This window comes from Ornithorhynchus anatinus, chromosome 17 (genome assembly GCF_004115215.2).
Source record: "Ornithorhynchus anatinus isolate Pmale09 chromosome 17, mOrnAna1.pri.v4, whole genome shotgun sequence".
Lineage (NCBI taxonomy): Eukaryota > Metazoa > Chordata > Mammalia > Monotremata > Ornithorhynchidae > Ornithorhynchus > Ornithorhynchus anatinus.
The window spans coordinates 5,487,073-5,510,433 of NC_041744.1; the positions used below are offsets into that span (position 1 = coordinate 5,487,073).

Consider the following 23,361-nt stretch of genomic DNA (forward strand, 5'->3'; position numbering starts at 1 on the left):
CCGTCCAGGTCCTCAAGGAGGAGTCCAGCCATCATTTGCACCCCCCTCATCCCCCCAAAAAACTTCGGGCGCTCTGGCCTTTCTAAGTGGAGCTCAGCCCCTGAGGGACCCGAGTAGACTCCCTCCGGGGCCGGTCCTGCCTAGAAACCCCTAATTAAAGTCGGCGAGAGAAGCGAAAACAAGCGGTATCACATGGGGGAGAATAATAATAATAATAATAATAATGATGGTATTTGTTAAAGGCTTTACTATGTGCCAAGCACTGTTCTAAGCACCGAGGTAGATACAAGGTAATCACGTTGTCCCACTTGGGGTTCACAGTCTTAATCCCCATTTTCCAGATGAGGTAACTGAGGCATAGGGAAGTGGAGGATGATGATGGTAGTTGTTAAGCGCTTACTTTGTGCCAAGCACTGTTCTAAGAGCTGGAGTAGGTAGTTACAAGGTAATCAGTTTGTCTCACTTGGGGCTTGCAGTCTTAACCCCCACTTTACAGATGAGGTCACTGAGACCCAGAGAAGTGAAATGGCTTGCCCAAGATCACAGAGCAGACAAGTGGGGGAGTCGGAATTAGAACCCACATCCTCGGCCCGTGCTCTGGCCACCAAGCCACGCTGCTTCTCAAAAATAATGGGATTGGTTAAGCGTTTAGTATATATGCCAGGCACCCTACTAAACGCTGAGGTGAGCACAAGCAAATCGGGTTGGACACAGTCCCTGTCTGTTGTGGGGCTCACGTTCTCCAACCCCATTTTACGGATGAGGAAACTGAGGCACAGAGAAGTGAAGCGACTCGCCCAAGGTCACCCAGCGGGGTGGGGACAAGGTGGACGCAAGTAACCCTGTGGTGACGAGGGTCTGCGGCCCGGCTGATGAGGGGCAGAGCCCCCCCACCCACCCCCAACCCTTCGGTCTTCATTCCCACCTCCCTCTCTGGAATCGCCTCATTCCCCCGTCCCCCTCTTCCCCTCGCTCCAGAGTTGGGAAGTTGGTTCTCAGTCCATCGCCGCTCCGAGCGATACTGGATCAGCGATACTGAGCGCTTACGGTGCTCAGGGCAATTAAGCAGCGTGGCTTAGTGGAAACAGCACGGGTTTGGGAGTCCCAGGTCGTGGGTTCTAATCCCGACTCCGCCACCTATCAGCTGTGTGACCTCCTGGGCAAGTCACTTCACTTCTCTGTGTCTCAGTTACCTCATCTGTAAAAGGAGGATGAAGACTGTGAGCCCTATGTGGGTCAACCTTGTATCTCCCTCAACGCTTAGAACAGTGCTTGGCACATAGTAAGCGCTTAACAAATACCATCATCATCATCACTATACTGAGCGCTTGGAAGAGTTGGCATTCGTGCCCCTCGCAAAGCCTCGCCGCAGGACATCAAAGGATCCGTTCTTCGTGAAGCCGCTAATAATAATTTATCAGCTGTGTGACTTCGGGCAAGTCCTTTCACTCCTCTATGCCTCAGTTCCCTCATCTGTAAAATGGGGATTAAGACTGTGAGCCCCACCTGGGGCAACCTAATTATCTTCTATCTTCTCTCAGCGCTCAGAACAGTGCTTGGCACACAGTAAGCGCTTAACAAATACCATGGTGATAATGCCATTTTATTAAGCGTTTACTACATGCCAAGAACTGGGATATTTACCAGCTGCTCAGGTCAGGCAAAGTCTCAGTCCCGCAAGGGGGCTCAGTCTAAAGGGGAGAGAGAGCCGTATTTTACAGATGAGGAAATGAGGCCCAGAGAAATTCAGTGACTTGCCCAAAGTCACACAGCAGGCAGGTGGTAGAGTCAGGATTAGAACATAGGATTATGAGAAGCAGCGTGGCTCAGTGGAAAGAGCACGGGCTTTGGAGTCACAGATCATGGGTTCGAATCCCTGCTCTGCCACTGGTCAGCTGTGTGACTTTGGGCAAGCCACTTAACTTCTCTGTGCCTCAGTTACCTCATCTGTAAAATGGGGATGAAGACGGTGAGCTCCACGTGGGACAACCTGATTCCCTTGTGTCTACCCCAGCGCTTAGAACAGTGCTCTGCACATAGTAAGCGCTTAACAAATACCAACATTAGCTCCGCTAACGTCCAGGCCCGGGTTTTTTCCACCAGGCCAGGTTGGTTTCTGCCAGCTTGGGGGAGGTCGGGACTTCCTGGCCTGGAGAATTCCTTTCTTCCAACGTCCCGTCAACTCCCCTTGTTGCTCGGGACCACCCCCGCGGCCCCCTCCCCAGATGGGACCCCAATCTCTATGATGTCAATCCTTGGCCTAATCCCTATTGCGGGGGCGAGGGTCGACTGGGAGCGGGGAGCGGGAAGAGGAGGAGGAGGAGGAGAAAGAGGAGGAATTCGATTGCATTACTCACGGGTCTGAGTAATTGCCATCTCTCCTGGCCAGCTCGGCCCGCCCCCTCCCCTCTCCCACCGCCGCGCCCGCCCCCGCTTCTGCTGCTGCTGTCGCTGATGGTATTTGTTAAACCCTTACTTTGTGCCACGCACTGTTCTAAGCGTTGGGGGAGATACAGGTTGTCCCACTTGGGACTCACCGCCCTAATCCCCCTTTTAGAGATGAGGTAACCGAGGCACAGAGAAGTAAAGTGAGCACGGAGAATTAAAGCGATTGGACCAAAGTCGCACAGCTGAGAAGTGGCAGAGCCGGGATTAGAACCCACGACCTCTGACTCCCAAGCCGGGGCTCTTTCCACTAAGCCACGTTGCTTCTAGCCGGACCCGGGTTCTGGAGTTGCTCCCAGCCCGTGTCGGGACCGAAATAGCCCCCTCCCCACCCTCCTCGCCTTTCCCTCCCGCAACGCGGGCCCAGCCCGGGGCCAGCCTGGTTCTCCTGCTTGAATCCTGGAGGCGAAGGTGCGGGGAGATTCATTCCTTCACCCACTCAATCCTATTTATTGAGCGCTTACTGTGTGCAGGGCACTGTACTAAGCGCTTGGAAAGTACAATTCGGCAACAGAGACAATCCCGGGCCACAAAGGGCTCACAGTCTAGAAGCGGGGAGGCAGGCATCAAAACAAGTAAACATGCATCAATAGTATCAGTATAAATAAATAGAATTATAGATGTATATGCATCATGAATAGAAATAAATAGAAATTATAAGTAGGTACATATATACACAAGTGCTGGGGTGGGGGGAGAGGAAAGGGAGCGAGTCGGGGTGATGGGGAGGGGATGAGGAGAGGAGGGGGAGCAGAGGGAAAGGGGGGCTTAGTCTGGGAATGCGGTCGTCATTCCCTCACCCCGCTCCTGCTTTCTCCTCTCCTTCCAGCTGAGCCCGGGGCCTGCCTGGTGTTTGGGCAGGGAGGGGAGGGGTCTCAATGGGGGTCCCGAGAAGGCGGGGATAATAATAATAATAATAATACTGGTATTTGTTAAGCGCTTGCTATGTGCCCAGCGCTGTTCTAATCGCTGGGGGGCATTCAAGGTGATCAGCTTGTCCCACGTGGGACTCACCGTCTTAATTCTCATTTTACAGATGAGGTCCCTGAGGCGGAGAAGTGAAGTGGCTTACCCTAGGTCACACAGCAGACAAACGGCGGGGTCGGGATTAGAACCCACGCCCTCTGACTCCCCAGCCTGCGCTCTGGGGATGGGTCTGGAGAGGCAGGTCATGGAGGGAACAGGTCGGGGGGTTTCCGGGATGGGGACACGGACGAATGCTAAGAGGGGGACCCCCCCCCCCCAGGTCAGGTTATCCCGGGGGTCCCCCAAGCCCCGCCACTGAGGAGGTTGGACCCAGGACTCCGAGCGTCCGGACCGAAGTCAAGGTGAGGACGGGATTCGGTGGGAGTCCGAGGTCGAGGGTTCTAATCCCGACTCTGCCACTTATCAGCTGGGTGACTTCGGGCAAGTCACTTCACTTCGTGCCTCAGTGACCTCATCTGTAAAATGTGGATTAGGAGTGAGCCCCACGTGGAACAACCTCATGACTTTGTAGCTACCCCAGCGCTTAGAACAGTGCTTGGCACATAGTAAGCGCTTCACAGATACCATTCTTCTTCTCATTATTATTATTGTTGGGCCGTGAAGCCCATTCAGCGAGGGGTTCCGGAGCCACCGGGGGGACCGGGCGCCGTCCTTGGACTCCATCTAATCCGGGAGGGCTTCTCGGAGAAGAGGGGCCGAGAGGCGGCCGAGGGGGATGAAACCGGGAAGGGGCAGGGCTTTGGTGACGCTGGGCTGCCCGTCGCCTCTTGGTCCCGCTTTGTCCGCCGTGCGGGACGAGCCGGAGTTTTCCCGGGCTGTTTCCCACGGTTCCCTAACGTCCCGGGAGGCTCGGCCGCCTTCCCGGGAGAGAGAGGGAGGCTGCCTGGTTAGCGGGAGACTGGTCGGGCCGGGCTGGGGGAAAAAGTGCGGGAGAGATCCCTGGGGTAGATCCAGGGGCAAGGGAAAGCCAGGGGCAGGGGCGTGCGGGAAGGTCTACAGGCAGAGACGAGGGTGAGCGGGAGGGTCGGGAGCAGGTGCATGCGGGAAGGCCGGGGGCGGGGAAGTGCGGGAGGGTCGTGGGGTAATAATAATCGTATTTGTTAAGCGCTTACTATGTGCAAAGCTCAGTTCTGAGCACTGAGGGGGATACAAGGTGATCAGGTTGTCCCTCGTGGGGCTCACGGTCTTAATCCCCATTTTACAGATGGGGTAACTGAGGCACAGAGAAGTGAAGTGACTAGCCCGGAGTCACACAACTGACAGGGGGTGGAGTGGGGATTAGAACCCATGACCTCTGACTCCGCAGCCCGGGCTCTTTCCAGTGAGCCACGCTGCCTCTCTAAGAACCAGGGTAGAACGGAATCGTCCGTTCCAAGCGCTTAGTAGAGTGCTCTGCACGGAGTAAGCGCTCAATAAATACTATTGAATGAGCAGGAAAAACCAGGAGCAGGGGCTTGCGGGAGAGCCTGGGCCAGGGGCGTGCGGAAAGGCCGGGAGCAGGGGCGTGCGGGAAGGCCGGGATCGGGGACTTGCGGGAAGGCCGGGAGCGGGGAAGTGCGGGGAGGCCGGCAGCGGGGAAGTGCGGGGAGGCCGGCAGCGGGGACGTGCGGGAGTGCGAGGGAGCTCCACGGGAGCAAGGACCTGCTTGTGAGCGCGGGATGGAGGGGAGCGTGTGCAAGGGTCCGGGGACTCGGTGTCCCCGGCTGCGAGGTCCGGCTTTTTCCCGGGGCGGTGCGGGGCGGTGCGGGGCGGGGCGGGGCGCTGGGGCGCGGCCGGCGGAGAGGACTTTCATCAATTTTGCATGGGAGGAGGGCGGGGAGCAGGAGGGAGGGAGGAAGGGAGGGAAGGAGGCGTCCCGCACGGCTCCGCCCCGCCCGTCCCCGCCCCGCCCGTCCCCGCCCCGGCCCGTCCCCGCCCCGCTCCTGTGCGCTCCGGTCCGCGGCTCCGTCCTGCAAACGGGCGCGGGGCGCTTCCCCGGCAGCAGCGCGGGCCGCCGGCCTTGGCAGCCGCAGCCCGAGGGGGTGCGGGAGCGGGGGCGGGGGCCGGCCGGACACGGGGCGGCTTGGACCTCAAGACCGGCCGCCAAGTGGTCCGTCGGCAGAGGCGGGAGGACGAGGGACCAAACCCGCCGACGACCCCGACCGCCCCGCCGACCGGTCCTCGAGCAGCTCCGACCCGCACCCGGCCCCGCACCCGGGCCCCTCGGCCCCCTGGGCCCCCGGGGCCGGGCGGGCGGCTGGTCCTTGGGGCGGCCCCGGGGCCGGTCCCGGGGCTCAGGATGCCCGAGCGGCCGCGCCTGGGCTCCGGGCAGGGGCGGGTCCCCGGGCCGCCGCCGGCTCCCGCTCCTCGGATTAGCCGCCGCAGCCGGCGCCGAGGGATTTGAACCCGGAGCCCGCGCGGGCCCGTCCCCCCGCCGGACCCTCAGCGGCGGCCCCGCCGCCAAGATGCTCCGGAAAGGTCAGCCGAAGCCGCCCGCCGAGGTCGGGAGGGTCGGGGCTGGGGAGGGGGGCGGGGAGGAGGGCCGGGGAGGCTGGGGTCCCAGCCGGAGGGGCCGGAAGGTTTCCTCTGCGGGGGTCTGCGGGGGTCCGCGGGGTCTGCGCCGCCCGGCCGGGACCCTCTCCCTTCCCGCCATAAAGTTTCGCACTTTGGGGCTCGGTCCCCGGAGCCCGGAGTCCCCGCCGGCCCGTGGGTGCCCCCCGGCGCGGGGTGCGGTGAGGGAGGAGCCTCCAGACCCGCAACACCCCTCCCCGCAACACCCCTCCCCCGCCCCCGCCCCCAGCCCCTTTCTGCGCCCCGCGGAGCAGCGGCCGCCGCAGGAAGTCTGAGAGGGGGGCCAGGGGGCTGGGCGACCCTCAAACTTTCCTGCGGGATGGGCCGGGGGTGCGGGCCGGCCCGGGGGTGCGGGCTAAGGGACTGGGCGGGGCGGCGGAGGGGGAGGAGGAGGAGAAAGAGGAGGGGGCGGGGGACCATCCAGGACTGGCCGTGGACCCTCCGCTACCGGCTGCGCTCCCCGGAGAGGCGGGGCCCGGGGGGGGCGGGACGGGATGTCCGAGGGAGGGGCTCCGGACGCCCCCTCCCCGTCGCCCCCCTCCCCGCCGCCGGCGGCGGGGCAGGGTCGGCCCGGGGTGCGGTGGGTGTGCGTGGCTGGAGGGAGGAGCGGGGGGGGGGGGGACACGACGACCCCCGCCGCGGCCCCACGTGGCTCCCGCTTCTCTGCGGCCCAGATGGAGGGGGGCGGCCGTCCCCGGGGTCCGGCGGACGGAACCGGGAACCCACCTTGGTCTCGTGGTCCTCCCCGGCCCTCCCAACCCATCCCCATCCCATCCCCGTCCCACCCCGTCCCACCCCCGTCCCACCCCCATCCCATCCTCCTGCACCCGGGCCTCGGTGCCAGGCGCATCCCGATGCCCAGACAAAGGCCGACGCGGGAGGCCCAGGTAGAGAGGGGCCCGATCCCGGGGCTCTCAGGATCCTGCCTTAATCCGCCCTTGTTTCCATGGCAACAGTCGGGGATGTCGTAAGCGGAGGATTCTGACCTCACAGCAGGATAACGAAGGAGAAAGCTGGTTGGGGGAGAAGAGGCCCTAGGAATTAGGGAGAGGAGCGGGTCTGGGCCCGAGCCGGGAGAGAGGAGGAAAGAAAGATGTCCCGGGTTGAGGAGTGAGAAGAAGGTCTGTGGAGATGCCAGGATCCAGCGTGTCGAAAGCAGTCACTCTTCCCTCCCGCTCCTGCCTTCTCCGCTCTGCTGGAGTACGGTGGTGTAACTCCTATCACTCGTCTGCAGTTCTGGCTCTCTGGATTCCGAGTCAAACTTCGTTTAGAGGGCAAGGCGGTGGAGCCAATGGATAACTGCCTTTCGCTCTTTGAAGGTTCCGAGTGGGCCCAGTTCTCCATCGGGTCAGGGCACCTAAAGAACGTAAAGCCACGAGTAATGCCCTAACTGGGTCAGGCCCACGGCCCATCCGACCCGGTGTTTGTTCCGCCTCCCGCAGTACCCGCGGGATGCTTGGCGGAATTGGGATGATTGCCTTTCTGGTCACCACCTCCAGGTTGACACCCTGACCTTCACTGTGAGCCCCTGGAGGCCAGGAATCGTGTCAACCAACTCTGTAGCACTCTTTCAAGTACCAGTACAGTGCTCTGTGCTTAGTAAGTGCTCAATAAATGCCAATGATTGATTGATTCAACAATCCCTGACACCCCCGCGCCCCCCCCCCCCGGGCTCTTCATCCTTAACTTTCTCTCTAGTAACCCCCTCATCCATCCCACTGAACCTACTGATATTTTCTGTATGAACAATTTTCTATGGGAACAGATTCCATGCATCTACCACCCACTGTGTGGAGAAGTGTTTCCTTTTGTTTGTTTTGAACCTGCCATCTCCAAACTCCCATGGGAGCTTCCCTCCCCCTCCCCCCCGCCCCGCCAATTCCCCCTCTCCCTCCCCCCCGCCCCACTTTCCCAGCCGGGTGAGAGGGGAGCTGAGTGAACACAACGGCCTGCTTGCCTGGACTACATTTCTAGCAAAAATAAAAGGAAATGGACTTAAACTGCAATCGGAGAGGTTTGGGTTAGCATAAGCAACAACTGGAACAGACTCCTGGGGGAGCTTGTGGAATTTCCATCTCTGGAGGTTTTTTAAATAAAATGCAACGACATGTAACGGTGCTGAATGACTTTAGGCACATCCCCGTGCCCAGAGGCAGAAGGCTGGACTAGATGACCTCAGGAAATCTCTTCCAGCTGGAAGATCATCCTGCTTGGCCCTGTGGGAAGGGAAAAGCAGCGCAGGGGAGAGGGAAGTAATGATGAAGATTCATTGTGTTCCACCGTCCCCCCTCCGGTGTGGAGGGAGCAGAGCTTACGGCTGGGGCTCGGGGTGGACCATAGGTGTGCTCGGCTAGAACGGAGCGACAGCATGCGAAGGTTCATGACCCTTCACCAGTGCAGTCCCGTAGAGCTGAACTCCTGTTTCTTTCACGACGGGGGAAAACCTGGGTTTTGGAATGTGTGTTTTGGAAAGTGCTCAGCTGTCTCAGAGGCCACGGCCGGGGGTTAGCCTCTCTACTGCTGCTGGGCTGAAGTGGCCTTTCTCCTCCGGGTCTGGCGACGAACGACTGCGTTCTTCCCAGGGAGGTCGGCTTGAGGGGATCGGGAACGGCCCAGGAGTGCCTAGAGAGGCCAGAAGCTGAGACCACTGCCAGGCCCAGAAGCCAAGGCCGGTGGCGGGCCCAGAAGCTGAGCCTGGGTCAGGGTAGGAGCCTGGCACCGAGGGAGTGGTCCCGGTGTCTCTCCTGGGGGCTCCGATCTCTGGGACTGCGGTCGGTAGAGACAAAGGCTCTGTCCTGACAAAAATCATTTTCTGTTCAGTCCTGTGTCTTTCGGCAGCTCGTGGTTAAAAATGAACCATGAAACCAGCCCACTCACTTTATTTTTATGGTTTAGGGGCGTAACAATAGATCTGGAGATTTGTATGGTGCTTTGCTCCCATTTCTCCCTCCTGCTCCTCCTCCTCTTCCTCCTCCATCCCCCAGCAAGCCAGAGGCCTCCACCCCACCCCCGCTGCAGCCCCTCTCTGGTACCCCAGGCTTTCTTCCCAGCCCCGGCCCTAAGGGGCAAGTTAGTTGCATGTGTTGGCGTCGCTGGATGTTTTATCCTCCTATCCAGTGGGTAGCGGAGGCTTAGCTGGTAGCAGTGGTCTATGGAGAGGTTTCCATCTTGCTTTGCCCAAGGGAAGGAGAGGAGAAGAGCCCTGAACAGGGCCTCCCCAGGGACTGCTCCAGTCTCTGCAGCAGAGGCATTCTGCTGAAAGTGTCATTTATTTCCTCCGTTCCCCTAGTGACTTCCAGACCAGTGGATGGGCATGGGTGTCTTAGAAGCATCGTGGTGGTTCCCGGCGTCCCCCTCCACATAACAGCGTGTGTGTATGTGTGTGGGTGTGTGTTTGTGTGTGTTGGGCATTGGGTTGGGTTCAGGCCTCCAGCTCCTGCAATGGGCAGATGCCCCTAGGCTGCCCAACAGAAGAAAGCTTGAATTGGGTGCATGGGGCCCATGGTGCCACCCAGAGGTTTCCAGAGTTGTCTCTCATGACCAAGCAAGCATGCCCAGCTCTGAGACTGGCAGAGAACCAAAGCTTCCTGGCGAGCAAGAAGCACCCCAAAGGGAAGAGCTGAAGCAGGGAGGAGTGAGGTCAGGTGTGAAGGGCTTCCCCTCTCTAATTTCCGTGTCTCAGCTGGATATTCGGGGCAGGGTGGCTGCTGCCACTGGCAGAAGGGACTCTGTGCTTCCTGGGAAGGGACAGCCGCTGGGTCATTTGGCAAGGGGTGTTCACCTCTGCACCCAACCTTTTTCTTTTTTTTTCTTCAGTGGCATTTGTTAAGTACTTATTAGGTGCCAGGCACCGTACTAAGAGCGGGGGTAGATACGAGCATGTCAGATTGGACCCAAATTCGTAACCTACTTGAAGCTCACAGTCTTAATCCCCATTTTTCATATGAGGTAACTAAGGCACAAAGACGGGAAGGGACTTGACCAAGGTCTCACAGCAGATAAGTGGCGGAGCCAGGATTAGAACCCAGGTCTTCAGACTCCTAAGCCCGGGCTTTTTCCACAAGGCAGTGCTGCTTCTGCCAGGAGCCAGAACTGGGACAGAAACCTGGGTGGTTTGGAGCGGATGACACTGCCTAGGAGAGGAGAGCATCTCCTAGCCCATTCTAGCTGTGCCCGGGAGACAAGAAGCCATCCCTGGTCAAAGACGGGCAGAGGGCATCGCAGAAGCCTTCAGGAAGGAAGGGTCCGGGTCATTAAGTGGGTTTCATTCCCCCAGAACCAGCCCACTGAGGTCAAGACCTACAGCTTTCATTTTTCCAGCTAGAGAAACCGAATTCAAACCTACGGCCCCTGGACAAAAATCCCGAACCTTTCCTTAAAGTTTTTGTCTTGTTAAGCAAGGAAATACAGTGCCAAATAGGCTTTGTTAAGTGGCAGTCTAATTAATAATTTAAAATCTTGTAGCTGTCTTTCATTAGAATTTATCTGTACATCAACCACAAAATCAGTCAAACACACTCATTTATAAGTTAATGCCATCTCTGAATAATTCAGCAAGCAGCTAGATGAAGGCCTGCAGTTCTGCAAGATGCGTCGCATCCTTCTGGATTCTGTAACCAGATGGTCCTCGGTTTGACTGGACCGCCTCCTTCCTAGGGAGGGAGCGGGTTACGAGCCGGCCGGTGGCCGGTTGGGCAGGGTCTCCTGGACATCCCCCGGTGATGGGGGGACAAACCGGTCTCGAGGCAGACTGAGAGTGAGCCCGCCCCAGTCCTGCCTCTCAGCTGGACGGCCAAGACCCTAGGGTCTCTTTACTCAAGGAGTGAAGCAGGGCGAGACCCGCTGGGGAAGAGCCTCTTCCTTGTAGGCCCTGGTGTAGCTTGGGTTCTAATCCCGACTCTGCCACTTGTCTGCTTTGTGACCTTGGGCCAGCCATTTCACTTGCCTGGACCTCAGTTACCTCATCTGTAAAATGGGGATTAAGACCGAAAGCACCGCGTGGGACAGGGACTGTGTCCAGCTCGATTTGCTTGTAATAATAATAATAATAACTGTGGTATTTGTGAAGTGCTTACTGTGTTCCAGGCATTGTACTAAGAGCTGGGATGAACACAAGCAAATAGGGTTGGACACAGTGACTGTGTCCAGCCCGATTTGCTTATAATAATAATAATAATTGTGGTATTTGTGAAGTGCTTACTATGTTCCAGGCATTGTACTAAGCGCTGGGATGGACACAAGCAAATAGGGTTGGACACAGTTCCTCCTTGTCCCAGGCGGAGCTCACAGTCTCAGTCCCCATTTTACTGAGGCACAGGGAAATGAAGTGAGTTGCCCCAGGTCGCACAACAGACAAGTGGCAGAGCTGGGATTAGAACCCATGACCTGGCATGGCACATGCCTGGCACGTAGTAGGTGCTTAACTAGTACCATAATTATTTATTATTATTATTGTTCACTTGGGAAAAGGCAGCGGAGAGGCAGACAGAGAAGGCCCAGGAGCCTCCCCGGGGAGGGGCCGAGTGTCCAAGCTTCTGAGCCCCAACTCACGAGACGGGCAGGTGGGTAAAGTTCCAGCAGAACCGCTCCTCTCAGGGGCTGCGCTAGATGGCTTCCAGGCTCTCCAGTGGACTTGGAGATGGGGAAGAGCTAGAGGAGGTGGAGGAGGGGTTGCTGAATAAGTGAAGCATATGCACGAATTTTCTCTCCAGTGGCCAGAATGAAAACAAGTAAGGCAGCAAAATGTTCCCCTTGTGAGCTAAGAATATATATATATAAATATATATATATATATATATATATATATATATATATATATATATATATATAAACACGTGCTCCTCTCCAGCTCCTGACACGCCAGCAAGGGGCCATTTCCTCCCAGCTGGGTTTTCAGCACCACTTTCCATGGGGAGTCTAAGAACGGAAACCGCCGGCATGCAAGGGACACTGGTTCTGCGCTCCTCAGCCTTCAGTGCATTACGGTCCTTTTCAGCCCAGGGTCTCTGACACACAGTCCACCGCTCCCCACATCCTTCAGAGTGCCCGGGAGTCAGAGGGAAAAAGCACAAAGCCGCTGGGGGAAATGAACAGCAAAAGGGGAGAGCTGGTCTTAGCTGAACCGGGAAGGAAAATAGAGCATGAGATGGAGAAATGAAGGGCATGAAGGGGTCTCAGGGGAGAAGGGTCTCGCCACCCGATCACGGTCATTGGGAAGGCTTTGCTACAGCAGTGGAGCCCACCTGGAGATTTGAGCAGAGTGGAGAGACGGAGGAGGTGGGCTCAGTGATTCCAAGCCAGAGGAGTTGCCCCCATCTCGGAGGCGTTTAGCTGAAGGGGAGCTAGGTGAGGCCGGACGTTGACTAGATGAAGATGGGGAAAGGGGAAGCAGAGGGAAGTCTTTAGCGCTGTCGGGACTGGCACTATTGAGAAGCTCCAGTATTAAAGTAGTGGTTAAGGCTAAAGAAGAGAGATGATGACAAAGAGGTACAGATGGCCCAGGAAGCAAAATAGCCACTTGGCAAGAACTGAGCCTCACGGGGGCACTGAGCCAGAGGGGTTTTGGTGCTAGGAGGAGGAAGAAAAGGGGATGGGGGCGGGGGCTTGCAACAGCAGGTGGTTGGGGAGGAGCCACCCCAGGGGTGAGGGGATGGACAGGAAGACCACCTGGGCAGCGGGAGAAGCCCGAGAGACCAGGCCGAGGAGAGGAAAGCTTTCTGAACTCACATCTCCTCCAGGAAGCCTTCCCTGAGACTGTCCCCAGGTTATATCCGCCCCACAGCTGCTACTTCAGCACTCTTGCCCCATCTTCCTACATGTGGTAGTCACAAACACCCGTAGCACGTTAAGACAAATCTTTCTGACCCTATCAGTTATTCCTATGCATATCCGCTTCTCCTTCTCTCTCCTAATCTGAAAATTAGTTTACTGTCTGTCTTCCCCACTAGATTGAAAGTTCCTTGAGAGCAGAGATCATGTGTACTATCAATCAATCCATCAACCAGTACATCAATCAGTGGTATTTAATGAGTGCTTACTGCTTTCAGAGCACTGTACCAGATGCTCGGGAGAATACAGTACAATAGTTGGTACAATAGTTGGTGGACACAATCCCCGCCCACAAGGATCTTTCAATCAAGCCGAGGAGACAGACGTTCAAATAAATTAAAAATAGGGGAAATGGCTATGAACGAAAGTGCTGTGGGGCTAGGGGTGGAGTGAATATCAAGTGCTTGAGGGGTACAGATTAAAGTGCATAGGCGATGCAGAAGGGAGGGCAAATCAATCCATCAGTCGTATTTATTGAGCTCTTAGTGCATGCAGAGCACTGTACTAAGCGCTTGGGAGAGTATGGTATAACAGAGTTGGTAGACACATTCCCTGCCTACAACGAGCTAAACAGTCTAGAGGGGGAGACGGACATTAATATAAATAAATTACAGATATGTATAAAAGTGCTGTGGGGCTGAAGGAGGAGTGAATAAAGGGTGCAAATCCAAGTTCAAAGGCAACACAGAAGAGAGTGGAAGAAGAGGAAATGAGGGCTTAGTCGGGAAAGGCCTATTGGCAAAGAGGGGAAATGAGGGCCTGGTCAAGGAAGATCTCTTGTTTTTAATTTTAGTAAGTCTTTGAAGGTGAGGAGGAAGGTGTTCTCTCATGTAAGAAGAGGGAGGGAGTTCCCGGCCAGCGAGAGGAAGTGGTCAAGGGGTCGGGGGCAAGGCAAATGAGACTGTATCACTTCCTCAGTGGAGGAGGATGGGATCTGGATGGCACACCACCCCCACCACCAGTGGCATACGGAGACATGGAGCGTCATTGCCGGCGACCTGGCTGATGTTCCCACTATTAATGAGTGAATTTCAGGCAGAGGAGTCGACAGCTCAGAGGCCAATGTCCCGAGCCAGTGCAGAAGAAACAGCCCACCGGGCACAGGACTTCCCCTCCTGGAGGACCTCAGGGAGAAACGGTGCAGCCTAGTAGAGAGAGCAAGGTTCTGGGAATCAGAAGGACCTTTGACAGTGGCCTTGTCAGCAAAATGGGGATTCAATATCTGTTTCCCTTCCTACTTAGACTCTATGCCCCACGTGGGACCCGAAGATCCTGTATCTACCCCAGCGCTTAGTAAGTGCTCGGCACATAGTAAGCGTTTAACTAATACCACAGTTATTATTATTATTACTAATTCTGCATCCTCTAACTACCCCAGTGCCTAGTACAGTAATCGGCACATAGTAAACACTTCATGAATGCCCTTATCAACATCATCATCATCATCATCCCAGGGTAACAATCCACGCTTAATCTGTTTGCCACCCCATGCTCCGACTGGCTCCCTCGACGTCATCCTGCCTCCGTGGGCACAGTGGTCAGTCGGTCAGTTGGCAGAGGTCTTTGCAGCACCCAATGTGCATTTTAAAGAGAAGATAACGAAATGAGGCAGCCATTCCCAGAAATCTCTGCCTAATCTCATAATGAGCAAGATACAGCCAGGCGCTTCTTGACGAGATAATTTTTTCTCTTCATTTGTTTAGGTTAAAACGCTTCTGATATAACAGATAAAATTTGGCTGGTGATGAGCCTGTGATTACTGTCTAATCACCCGGAGAGGTTTGGATAATAAAGTACAAACAGCCTCGCTATCTTGTTCGGAAAAGTAGCTACTGAGACTTTTGTGCTGGCACAGTAAGAGGGTTGGCACAACACATTGTGTGCGCACGGGGGCAGAGACACACCTGGCACGAACACAACAGGCACGGTGGAGCGTGTGTGCCGAGCGGGATGCTGTGGCGATACACCCCGTGCGCTCGCAGCTGGTCCGTTGGCATGGGCGCGTGTTGTGGGCCCACGGCCTGGCCCGCCGGCACGGGTCGAGGGGCGCGTGCCGTGGGGGTACGACGAGGCACGCAGTGGGTGGGCCTAACGAGTGGACGCCTTCGGTGCACCACGTGGGCCGGCGTGGCGTTGACTGGTGGGCGCTGGAGACCGACGGGGGAGTGGACACGACGCAGCACGTGTCCGCCCAGAGGACAGGCCGGCCCCGGCCCCCTGAAGTGGAGCTTCTCCCGTTGGGCTCTTGATTGGCATATCCGGAGCGGTGACGTCATGGAGCCGGAGATTTGAGGCATCGCAAATGCGTGAGCCAGGCCCTGCTGGCTTGGACTGGAGGTTATTTGGGTCCCTGGCCAAGAACAGTTCTTTCCTGCCGTGTGGGATGACACGTTTTCCATCAGTCAGTCCGTCAGGTCTGCCCGCTTCTCTCTCTCTTCTCATCTCTGCCCCTAACTGAAGGCTCGGATGCACCCTTGAGTGGCCCTCTCCATCTGCTTCTGTGGAGAGGAAAGAGAGATCATGGGATCCTTGGGGACAAATTGGCATTCTTCTCATGATTATTTATTAATAGGGATATTGGCTAGTGAGGGGACGGGGAGCTGAGGTGCTTCCATTAGTGAGAAATGCACAAGGCAGGGAGCCTTGGTCTGCGTTTGACATTTAGTGGGTTCAGTCCTAGGGAGCTGACGCTCTCTCCTTTATAAGGTTTTGCCTTTAATGTTCTATTTATGGGCTCATCTGTGCCATCCGCCCTGGGGTAGCGAGGAAGGAGCCGGGCAGGCTGAAGGCAACTGGGGGCAGCCCGGGGGGCGGGCAGGGGGAACTGCTGGGGTCAGAGATCTCAGCCGGGTAATTGGGGAGGTGCGCGGGCAGGGGGTAGGTGCAGCCACTCAGACAGGGAGAGACAGGCAGGGGGTGGTCGTTAGTTTGCCTGCTGCCCTCACCTCCGTTTTTTAATACGCTTGGAGCCGACGTGTTTCTTGGAAGCAGCCTGACTTAGTGGATAGAGCATGGACTTGGGAGTCAGGAGCTCCTGGGTTCTAATCCTGGCTCTGCCACCTGTCTGTGACTTTGTGTGACTTTGGGCGAGTCACTTCACTTCTCTGGGCCTCAGTTATCTCATCTGTGAAAAGGGGACAAAGAGTGTGAGCCCCATGTGGGACAGGGACTGGGTCCAACCTGACTAACCCCAGTGCTTAGAACAGTGCTTGGCACAGAGTAAGCGCATGACAAGTAGCATTATTATTATTATCATTATTACTTCCCTGTGGCCAGAGAGGCAGGCAGCCCAGCCCTCAGGGCAACCCCGCTTAGGATCCCCTTGGGCTTCCGTCCCTCTTTTCTTCTCCAGGGTGGACTGACAGGGTGGACTTTTGTCCAGTTTTATATCAGACTGTCCTGACCCGCAGCTGGTCGGTAATTTACCCATGGTTACACAGCAGACAAGTGATTAGAACCCAGGTCCTGTGGATCCCAGGTCTGTGATCTCTCCACTAAACCACACTGCTTCCGTTGTACTTTCCCGAACACGTAGTTCACTGCAGTATTCCCGGTGGACATTCAATAAATACCCTCACTGCCATTACTATTGTCTGGTTTTGGTACAGCAACACAAGACCTTTAATTCTGATATTTTTGTTTTAACCCCCTCCTCGCATCCTCCCCACCCCCACCCTTTGCAGACCACGTTCCGCGGTTCACAGAAGAACCTGGAGTGGAACACAGAGGCTCTGGAGAGAGGGAGAGGCCAGGGGTCGCCCCCGTGACTCACTCCAGGTTCCGTGGATTTCCTCAGAGAACCTTTTCGGGTGAACTCACGGGGCCACTGTGTTGTGTCGCGCACCCCCTGTAATGAACGGCACTTAATACGGGTCTCTTTTGGGCTGGTGAGGGGTGTCTGCGTATGCCGTGAATGCTATTTTGGTGCATCTGGAAGGGTCAGGGTCCTTGTGGCTAGGTGCAGAGAATGAGATCATCGAGGCCAGAGTGGGATACCACCTTCAAAGCCTTATTGAAGGCCCATCTCCGCCAAGAGGCCTTCCCCGCCTCAGCCCTCATTTCCACTTCTCCCACTCCCTTCTGCGTCACCCAGACTTGCTTCCTTTATTCGCCATCCGCCCCCAGCCGCACGGCACTCATGTCCATATCCGTAATTTATTTATTTATATTATTGTCTGTCTCCCCCTCTAGACTGTAAGCTCATTGTGCGCAGGGAATTGTCTGTTATATTATTGCGTTGTCCTCTCCCAAGCTCTTAGTATAGTGCTCTACACACAGTAAGCACTCAATAAATAAGATTGATTGATCGGGAGTTGCAGCTCAAGGCCCCTGCTCTCTCTCAGCGACAACAGGGCCTGCCAGGAGCCCACAGCTAAGCCAGCAGCATGGCATAATGGACAGAGCACGGGACCGGGAGTCAGAAGGTCATGAATTCTACTCCCGGCTCTGCCACTTGTCTGCTGTGTGACCTTGGGCAACTCACTTTACCTCTCTGGGCCTCGGTCACCTCATCTGTAAAATGAGGATTGAGACTTTGAGCCCCATGTGGGACAGTGACTAGCTCCAACCCCATTTGCTTGTATCCACCCCAGGGATTAGTATAGTGCCCGGCACATGGTAAGCGCTTAGCAAACACCACAATAGTTGTTATGTTATTATTGTTAGGGGTTCGAGGGTGGTCTTCCAGGGCCAATCCGTACCCCTGGGGGTTGCCGCCACCAGGCACAGACCTTTGGGAGAGCCCAAGTATGACCGTCTCAAACCGAAGGGTGGCACTGAAATGGCTTTGGGGCCGCTGGGAGCCAGATAATGAGGAATGGCCATTGTCTTTCCATTGGGCAGTGCCACCAGCCAGCAGAGTGACCATATCCAGACCCTTGGACCCAGAGCCTCCCCTCCTCCCTGGCCTGAAGGAGGGGTGAGCTCAGGTCTGTGGTATTGCAGGAGGTAGAGATGTTGGAGAAGCTCATACCCCCCACCCCCTCCCCGTGACTTCACTGCAATCAAGTGGGCCTGAATGCAGGTCCCCGCCTGGTCAGCGAGGGATTTGAGATCAGGGCGATGGCGGGGAGATCAGGGCAGCCGGATTTGGGGTGGTCTTAGAAGCCGAAGCCCACTCGGGCTGGGGAGGAGGGGAGGGACCCATTTCCTTAGCAGAATTTTATGGAATCAAAGTCAGGCTATTGATTCCACAGCAAGTGAAAAACCTTTTTCGGGTCATTTTCAGCTCTGGATATGAAATATTCAAAGCAAGGCCGGGTCCAGGACTAGGAGGTAGTCTGCGGGGCCTGCTGGACGGGAGGGGGCGCCTGGGGTCTGGGTGGAGGAGCGAGGGAGGAAGGGAGGGAGGGAGGGAGGGAGACGTAGTGTGAGAACAATCTTCCATCTCTCCCCTTCTAGCATCCTATGAAATGGCTCCTTCCTTTGATCAGCTTCCTGTCCTCCCCAGGGTGGCTATTGGATTGTTATACAGCCCCACTGGATGAACTCAATCACTGAGAGAGGGAGTGGGGGCTGGGGCAGCTTCCCAGAAAATTCCCCTGGAAAGAGATAGAGGAAGCCGGGAGACTCAGGGAAGCTGGGGTCGTCTCTGGGAGGCAGTAGCTTTCCGGTCCCTCTCTGATCTGGCATGTGCTGGTCTCCTTGGGCCCCACCCCAGGTTAGAGGACAAAAAATGTGCCAATTAGCCCCTCTCTGAGGACAGATTTGTGGAAGTGGCATGGCGTAGTGGATAGAGCACGGGCCCGGGAGTCAGAAGGTCATGGGTTCTAATTCCGGTTCCACCCCTTGTCTGCTATTTGACCTTGGGCAAGTCATAGAATTTCTCTGTGTCTCAATTACTTCATCTGTAAAATGGGGATTGAGACTGTGAGCCCCGTGTAGGATAACGGACTGCGTCCAACCTGATTTGCTTGTAATAATAATAATAATAATGTCGGTATTTGTTAAGCGCTTACTATGTGCCGAGCACTGTTCTAAGCGCTGGGGTAGACATAGGGGAATCAGGTTGTCCCACGTGGGGCTCACAGTCTTAATCCCCATTTTACAGATGAGGGAACTGAGGCACAGAGAAGTTAAGTGACTTGCCCACAGTCACACAGCCGACAAGTGGCAGAGCTGGGATTCGAACTCATGAGCCCTGACTCCAAAGCCCATGCTCTTTCCACTGAGCCACGCTGCTTCTCCAAGCGCTTAGTACGGTGCCTAGCACATAGTCAACACTTAACAAATACCATCATTATTACTATTATTACTATTATTACTGAGCAGGGCAACCCTGACAGAACCATGCCAAGGGTCTGGTTGGTGGGGTCACATCCAAAGTCTCGGTACCCAATCAGTCAATCAATAGTATTTATTGAGCCCTTACTCTGTGCAGAACGCTGTACTAAGCGCTTATGAGAGCCCAACACAACAGACTTGGTCGACATGTTCCCTGCCCTCAGTGAGTTTACGCCTGCCCAGGAGGACAGTGCTGAGAAGTGGGAGATTGTAAAATGGGGGATGGGATCCTGGAGTCCTGTTTGGACGGGTAGAGCAACATGCCCTGCCAAGGAGGCAGCATGGCCTAGTGGAAAGAGCACGGGCTTGAGAGTCAAAGGACCTGGGCTCTGCCACTTGTCTGCTGTGGACCTTTGGTAATTCACTTCACTTCCCTGTGCCTCAGTTCAGTCATCTATAAAATGGGGATTAAGACTGTGAGCCCTATGTAGGGTAAGCCTGCATCCAATCCGATCATTTTATATCTATCTCAGTGCTTACTAAAGTGCCTGGCACGTAGTAAGCACTTAACAAATACAACAACCATTATTATTATTGGCCGGGTTAATATTGATAATAATGATACTGCTAATAATGGTATTTGTTGGATTATGGGTTGGAGTTTGTGGCCTCCTGGATGGAGGAGGGGTGGGGCAGGAGATTGGGGAGAAAGTGAAGCAACTGGAGGGACGATCTTGCCCCAGAGTTGGGGAGGGAGTGTCTAGACAAGGTCCCATTGGGGCTGGGAGGGATGGGTGGGGTTGGTCCTGCCCCAGAAGGAGAGTGTGGAGAGGTGAGGCACCATCAGTCAGTCCATGGTACTTATTGAGTGCTTCCTGTAGACAAAGCACATCAGAGCAGTTCCCTCTATTCAGCTTCTTTGTCCACTAGAAACTGGCCCGCAGGCTTGGATTGGTCTAGGGAGTTCTGCTGTATGACCTTGGGCAAGTCATTTGGTTTCTCTGAGCCTCAGATACCTCATTTGTAAAATGGGGATTAAGAGTGTGAGCCCTTTGAGGGACAGGGACTGTGTCCAACCTGATTAACTTGTTTCTACCCCAGTGCTTAGAACAGTGCTCGGCACATAGTAAGCGCGTAACAAATACCATAATTATTATTATTAGGGTTCTGCCAAGTCACCCTCCTCACAGGCACCAGCCCTCGGGGAGTGCAAGGAGGGTGGATATGGTGTCCAAGCTTACAGATACCCAGGTGGCTTTGGTTTTATTGCACTCCTGACCAGACAGGAAACTGAGACCCAGGACTAGATACCTCCACCTGACAGGCTGGAATACATCTTCAGAGTATCTACCCCAGCATCTAGCACAGAGCCTGGCACATTGTACGGGCCTAACAAATACCTATACACATGTACAAGAGAGAGATGAAGGGAGAGAGAGCTAACTGTAGTATTGTATTCAATATTCAATAGTATTTATTGAGCGCTTACTATGTGCAGAGCACTGTACTAAGCGCTTGGGATGAACAAGTCGGCAACAGATAGAGACAGTCCCTGCCGTTTGACGGGCTTACAGTCTAATCGGGGGAGACGGACAGACAAGAACAAAGAACCCTCCCAAGCGCTTCATACAGTGCTCTGCACATAGTAAGCGCTCAATAAATGAGAGAGAGGGAGAGGGAGAGACACCCCCCACTGAGTGGAGCTACCGAGGGGTAAGGTTTCTGGGCATTGGTGATTCCCTGGATTATATCATTGGTGTTGTGGAGGGACAGAGTTGGGGCAGGTCAGATGTGCTGCAGCTCTCCCTCCCCTCCAAAACACACCCTGCCATTGAAAGTGTAAAAGGGGCAGCTTAACCCACAGACCACTGGGAAAATGCCCCCTTGTTTTTTGGAATAGTCCAACCATGCCAAGGCCCCAAGGCAGGGGAGGCCCAGGCAGCCTCGGCATCTCGATTTTCCCAGCCATGAAATGGGGACAGGATGTCACACTGGCCAAGTCCTCGGAGACATTCAAGGGGAGGGTAGGAGGCAGCTGGCACTCCTGTTGCTGTCATCCTGGAGTGAGGGTAGGAGGCAGCCAGCACTCCTGTCGCTGTCATCCTGTAGAGGATGCCGGAATTGATTTCTCCTTTTACACTCCCTTGAAAAGAGCAGCCACATGCGGGGAAAGCGTGTTATTGGCTGAGTGTTTGCCCCAGGAGAACAGCCGGGTGTGATAAAGAAATACTGCAACATGTGCCAGAGGGCACAGTCTTCACATCAGAGAAAAGAAAACAGCCTATCAGGCCCGGTCCGCCCCGCTGCTCTGTCCGAGCCCTTTGCGTGTGGCTTTTGGGGCTGCAGCCCCCCCAAAACCTCTGCATCCAGGGGCCAAGCCCGACTGGTGGCATGGCAGGTGGACACAGGGGACTGAGGCAGCTGCAGCTCCTCCTAGGTCTCTCATCTGCCCTCCTCCTTAGGGAATTTCCTCGGTATTTTTGCTAACAAGCCTGGTCCATTATAATTTCAATGGAATTTAAAAAACAAAATCGTCTTCACATGCGTGGCTCTGCAGTGTCTCTTCCAGGGCCTAAGATCTGGTCTATCTATTTTTTAATAATTGAGGGTAATAAATATGTATTTCTTTCTCCTATTTCCCATCCTCCGCAGCTTGTCAGTTCTCTGCGTCTCTCTTCTGATCAGACCGCGTCTTTGCTGAGCAGAAAAAAAATCCTTTAAGTGAAAAGGATTAAAGCCTTGAAAGTAGGTCTCCCCGAGCCTCCTCCTGGCTCAGCCTCTCCCCACCAGGGCCAAAGAGAGCTCTCCTAGCCAAAGCCGGAGAGGACAGCTGCCACAGAACTGCGGGGAGGAGAGCGTGGGAGAAGGAAGGGGGGGCCGGAGCCTCAGAGGAGAGAAAAGAGGTTGGCAGAGAGGGGCGTACCTCCTCACTGCCCAACTCCCTGAGCCTTACAATCTTCTCTAGACTGTAAGCTCTTTGAGGGGAGGGATTGTGCCTATCAACTGTGTTGAAATAATAATAATCATTGTGGCATTTTTCCAACATTTATTAGTCACCAAGCGCTTAGTACAGTGCTCTGCCCAAAGTAAGCACTCATTAAATACCATCGATTGATTGATGTAGCTAGAGTCCCTTCCCTTTAAGTAACCAGTGAGGGCTGAGAGCTCTGCAGTCGCTGTGTCTACCTTGCCCCTGTAGACTGTAGTAAGCTCCTCGTGGGCAGGGATTGTGTCTACAGACTCCACTGTATTGTACTTTCCCAAGCTCTTAGTAGAGTGCTCTGTTGCTTACAATAAGCATTCAGTTAAATACCACTGATTGACTGATTTTATGCACCTGGAGAGACCTCCCCCTCAAGAATCTATGGGGACCCAGGGTCTCCTTCAGCTCCCCGTGGGTTCTGGATAGGAAAGTGACTCTGAGTGGGGGCCAGACCCCCATACTCTCAGAATACCTTCCCCAGCATTTAACAGAGTGCTTGGCACATAGTAAGGATCTGACAGATTCATATATGTGAGAGGGAGGGAGAACTAACTGCTGTAACATCCTCTCCCAAACACTTAGTACAGTGTTTTGAATATAAGAAGTGCTCAGTCAATCAATCATTTGTATTTATTGAGCACTTATGGATGCAGAGCACTGTACTAAGCATTTATGAGAGTACGGTATAACATTCATTCAATCGTATTTATTGAGCGCTTACTGTGTGCAGAGCACTGTACTAAGCGCTTGACAGAGTTGGGAGGTATGTTACCTGCCCACAACAAGCTTACGGTCTAGAGGGAGCTTAAAGTCAGAGAGAGAGAGAGAGAGAGGGAGAGAGAGCAGGAACCGGTCTGCTGCCTGGCTGAAAACTTTCCTCTACTGTCTGTGCAGTGAGGTGATTCTGCTTATGCAGCAGATCTTTTCCGCACTGAGTTCCCAGCCAGTATGCCCCTAGGCCCAGAGAGAGGCTGTCAGCCTTTCTGCCCCATCCCTGTCTTTCCCCCTACCCCTTTCACCGTTCCCACTGACCTAGCCTCCGTCCCAGCCCAATTAGACTGAGCTAAGCCAAAGCCTGCTCCCTCCGTCTCCCCCAGATCCTGAGGATGCTGGAGAAGTCAAGGAGGGGGGGAGATGGAGGGGAAGAGGAATGTAAAGTCCTTGGGAGACCCCAAGAGTGGCCCTTCTGTTTTTTCAGGCAGGGTGAGACCCGACCCCTCCTGGGGCAGGGTGAGGAGGGGAGGAGGAGGGCACAGGCGGGCCAGGCCAAGGAAGTGGCGGTGTTGAAGGCTGGAATGGAGGAGCTGTGGGGAGGGAAGCAGCTATTTATAGCTTTGGTTCGGCTT

At 55.1% G+C, this 23,361-nt stretch overlaps 1 protein-coding gene across 1 annotated transcript in view; it reads left to right on the top strand.

Moving 5' to 3' along the window:
* The first annotated feature begins 5,352 nt into the window (after nt 1–5,352).
* Nucleotides 5,353–23,361, top strand: part of RTN4RL1 (reticulon 4 receptor like 1) — a 65,983-nt gene continuing 47,974 nt past the window's right edge. Inside the window, exon 1 of the mRNA XM_029082582.2 lies at nt 5,353–5,889. Within this exon, the coding sequence (XP_028938415.1) occupies nt 5,877–5,889 (13 nt within the window). The 5' untranslated portion in view covers nt 5,353–5,876. The remainder of the gene's footprint in view (nt 5,890–23,361) is intronic.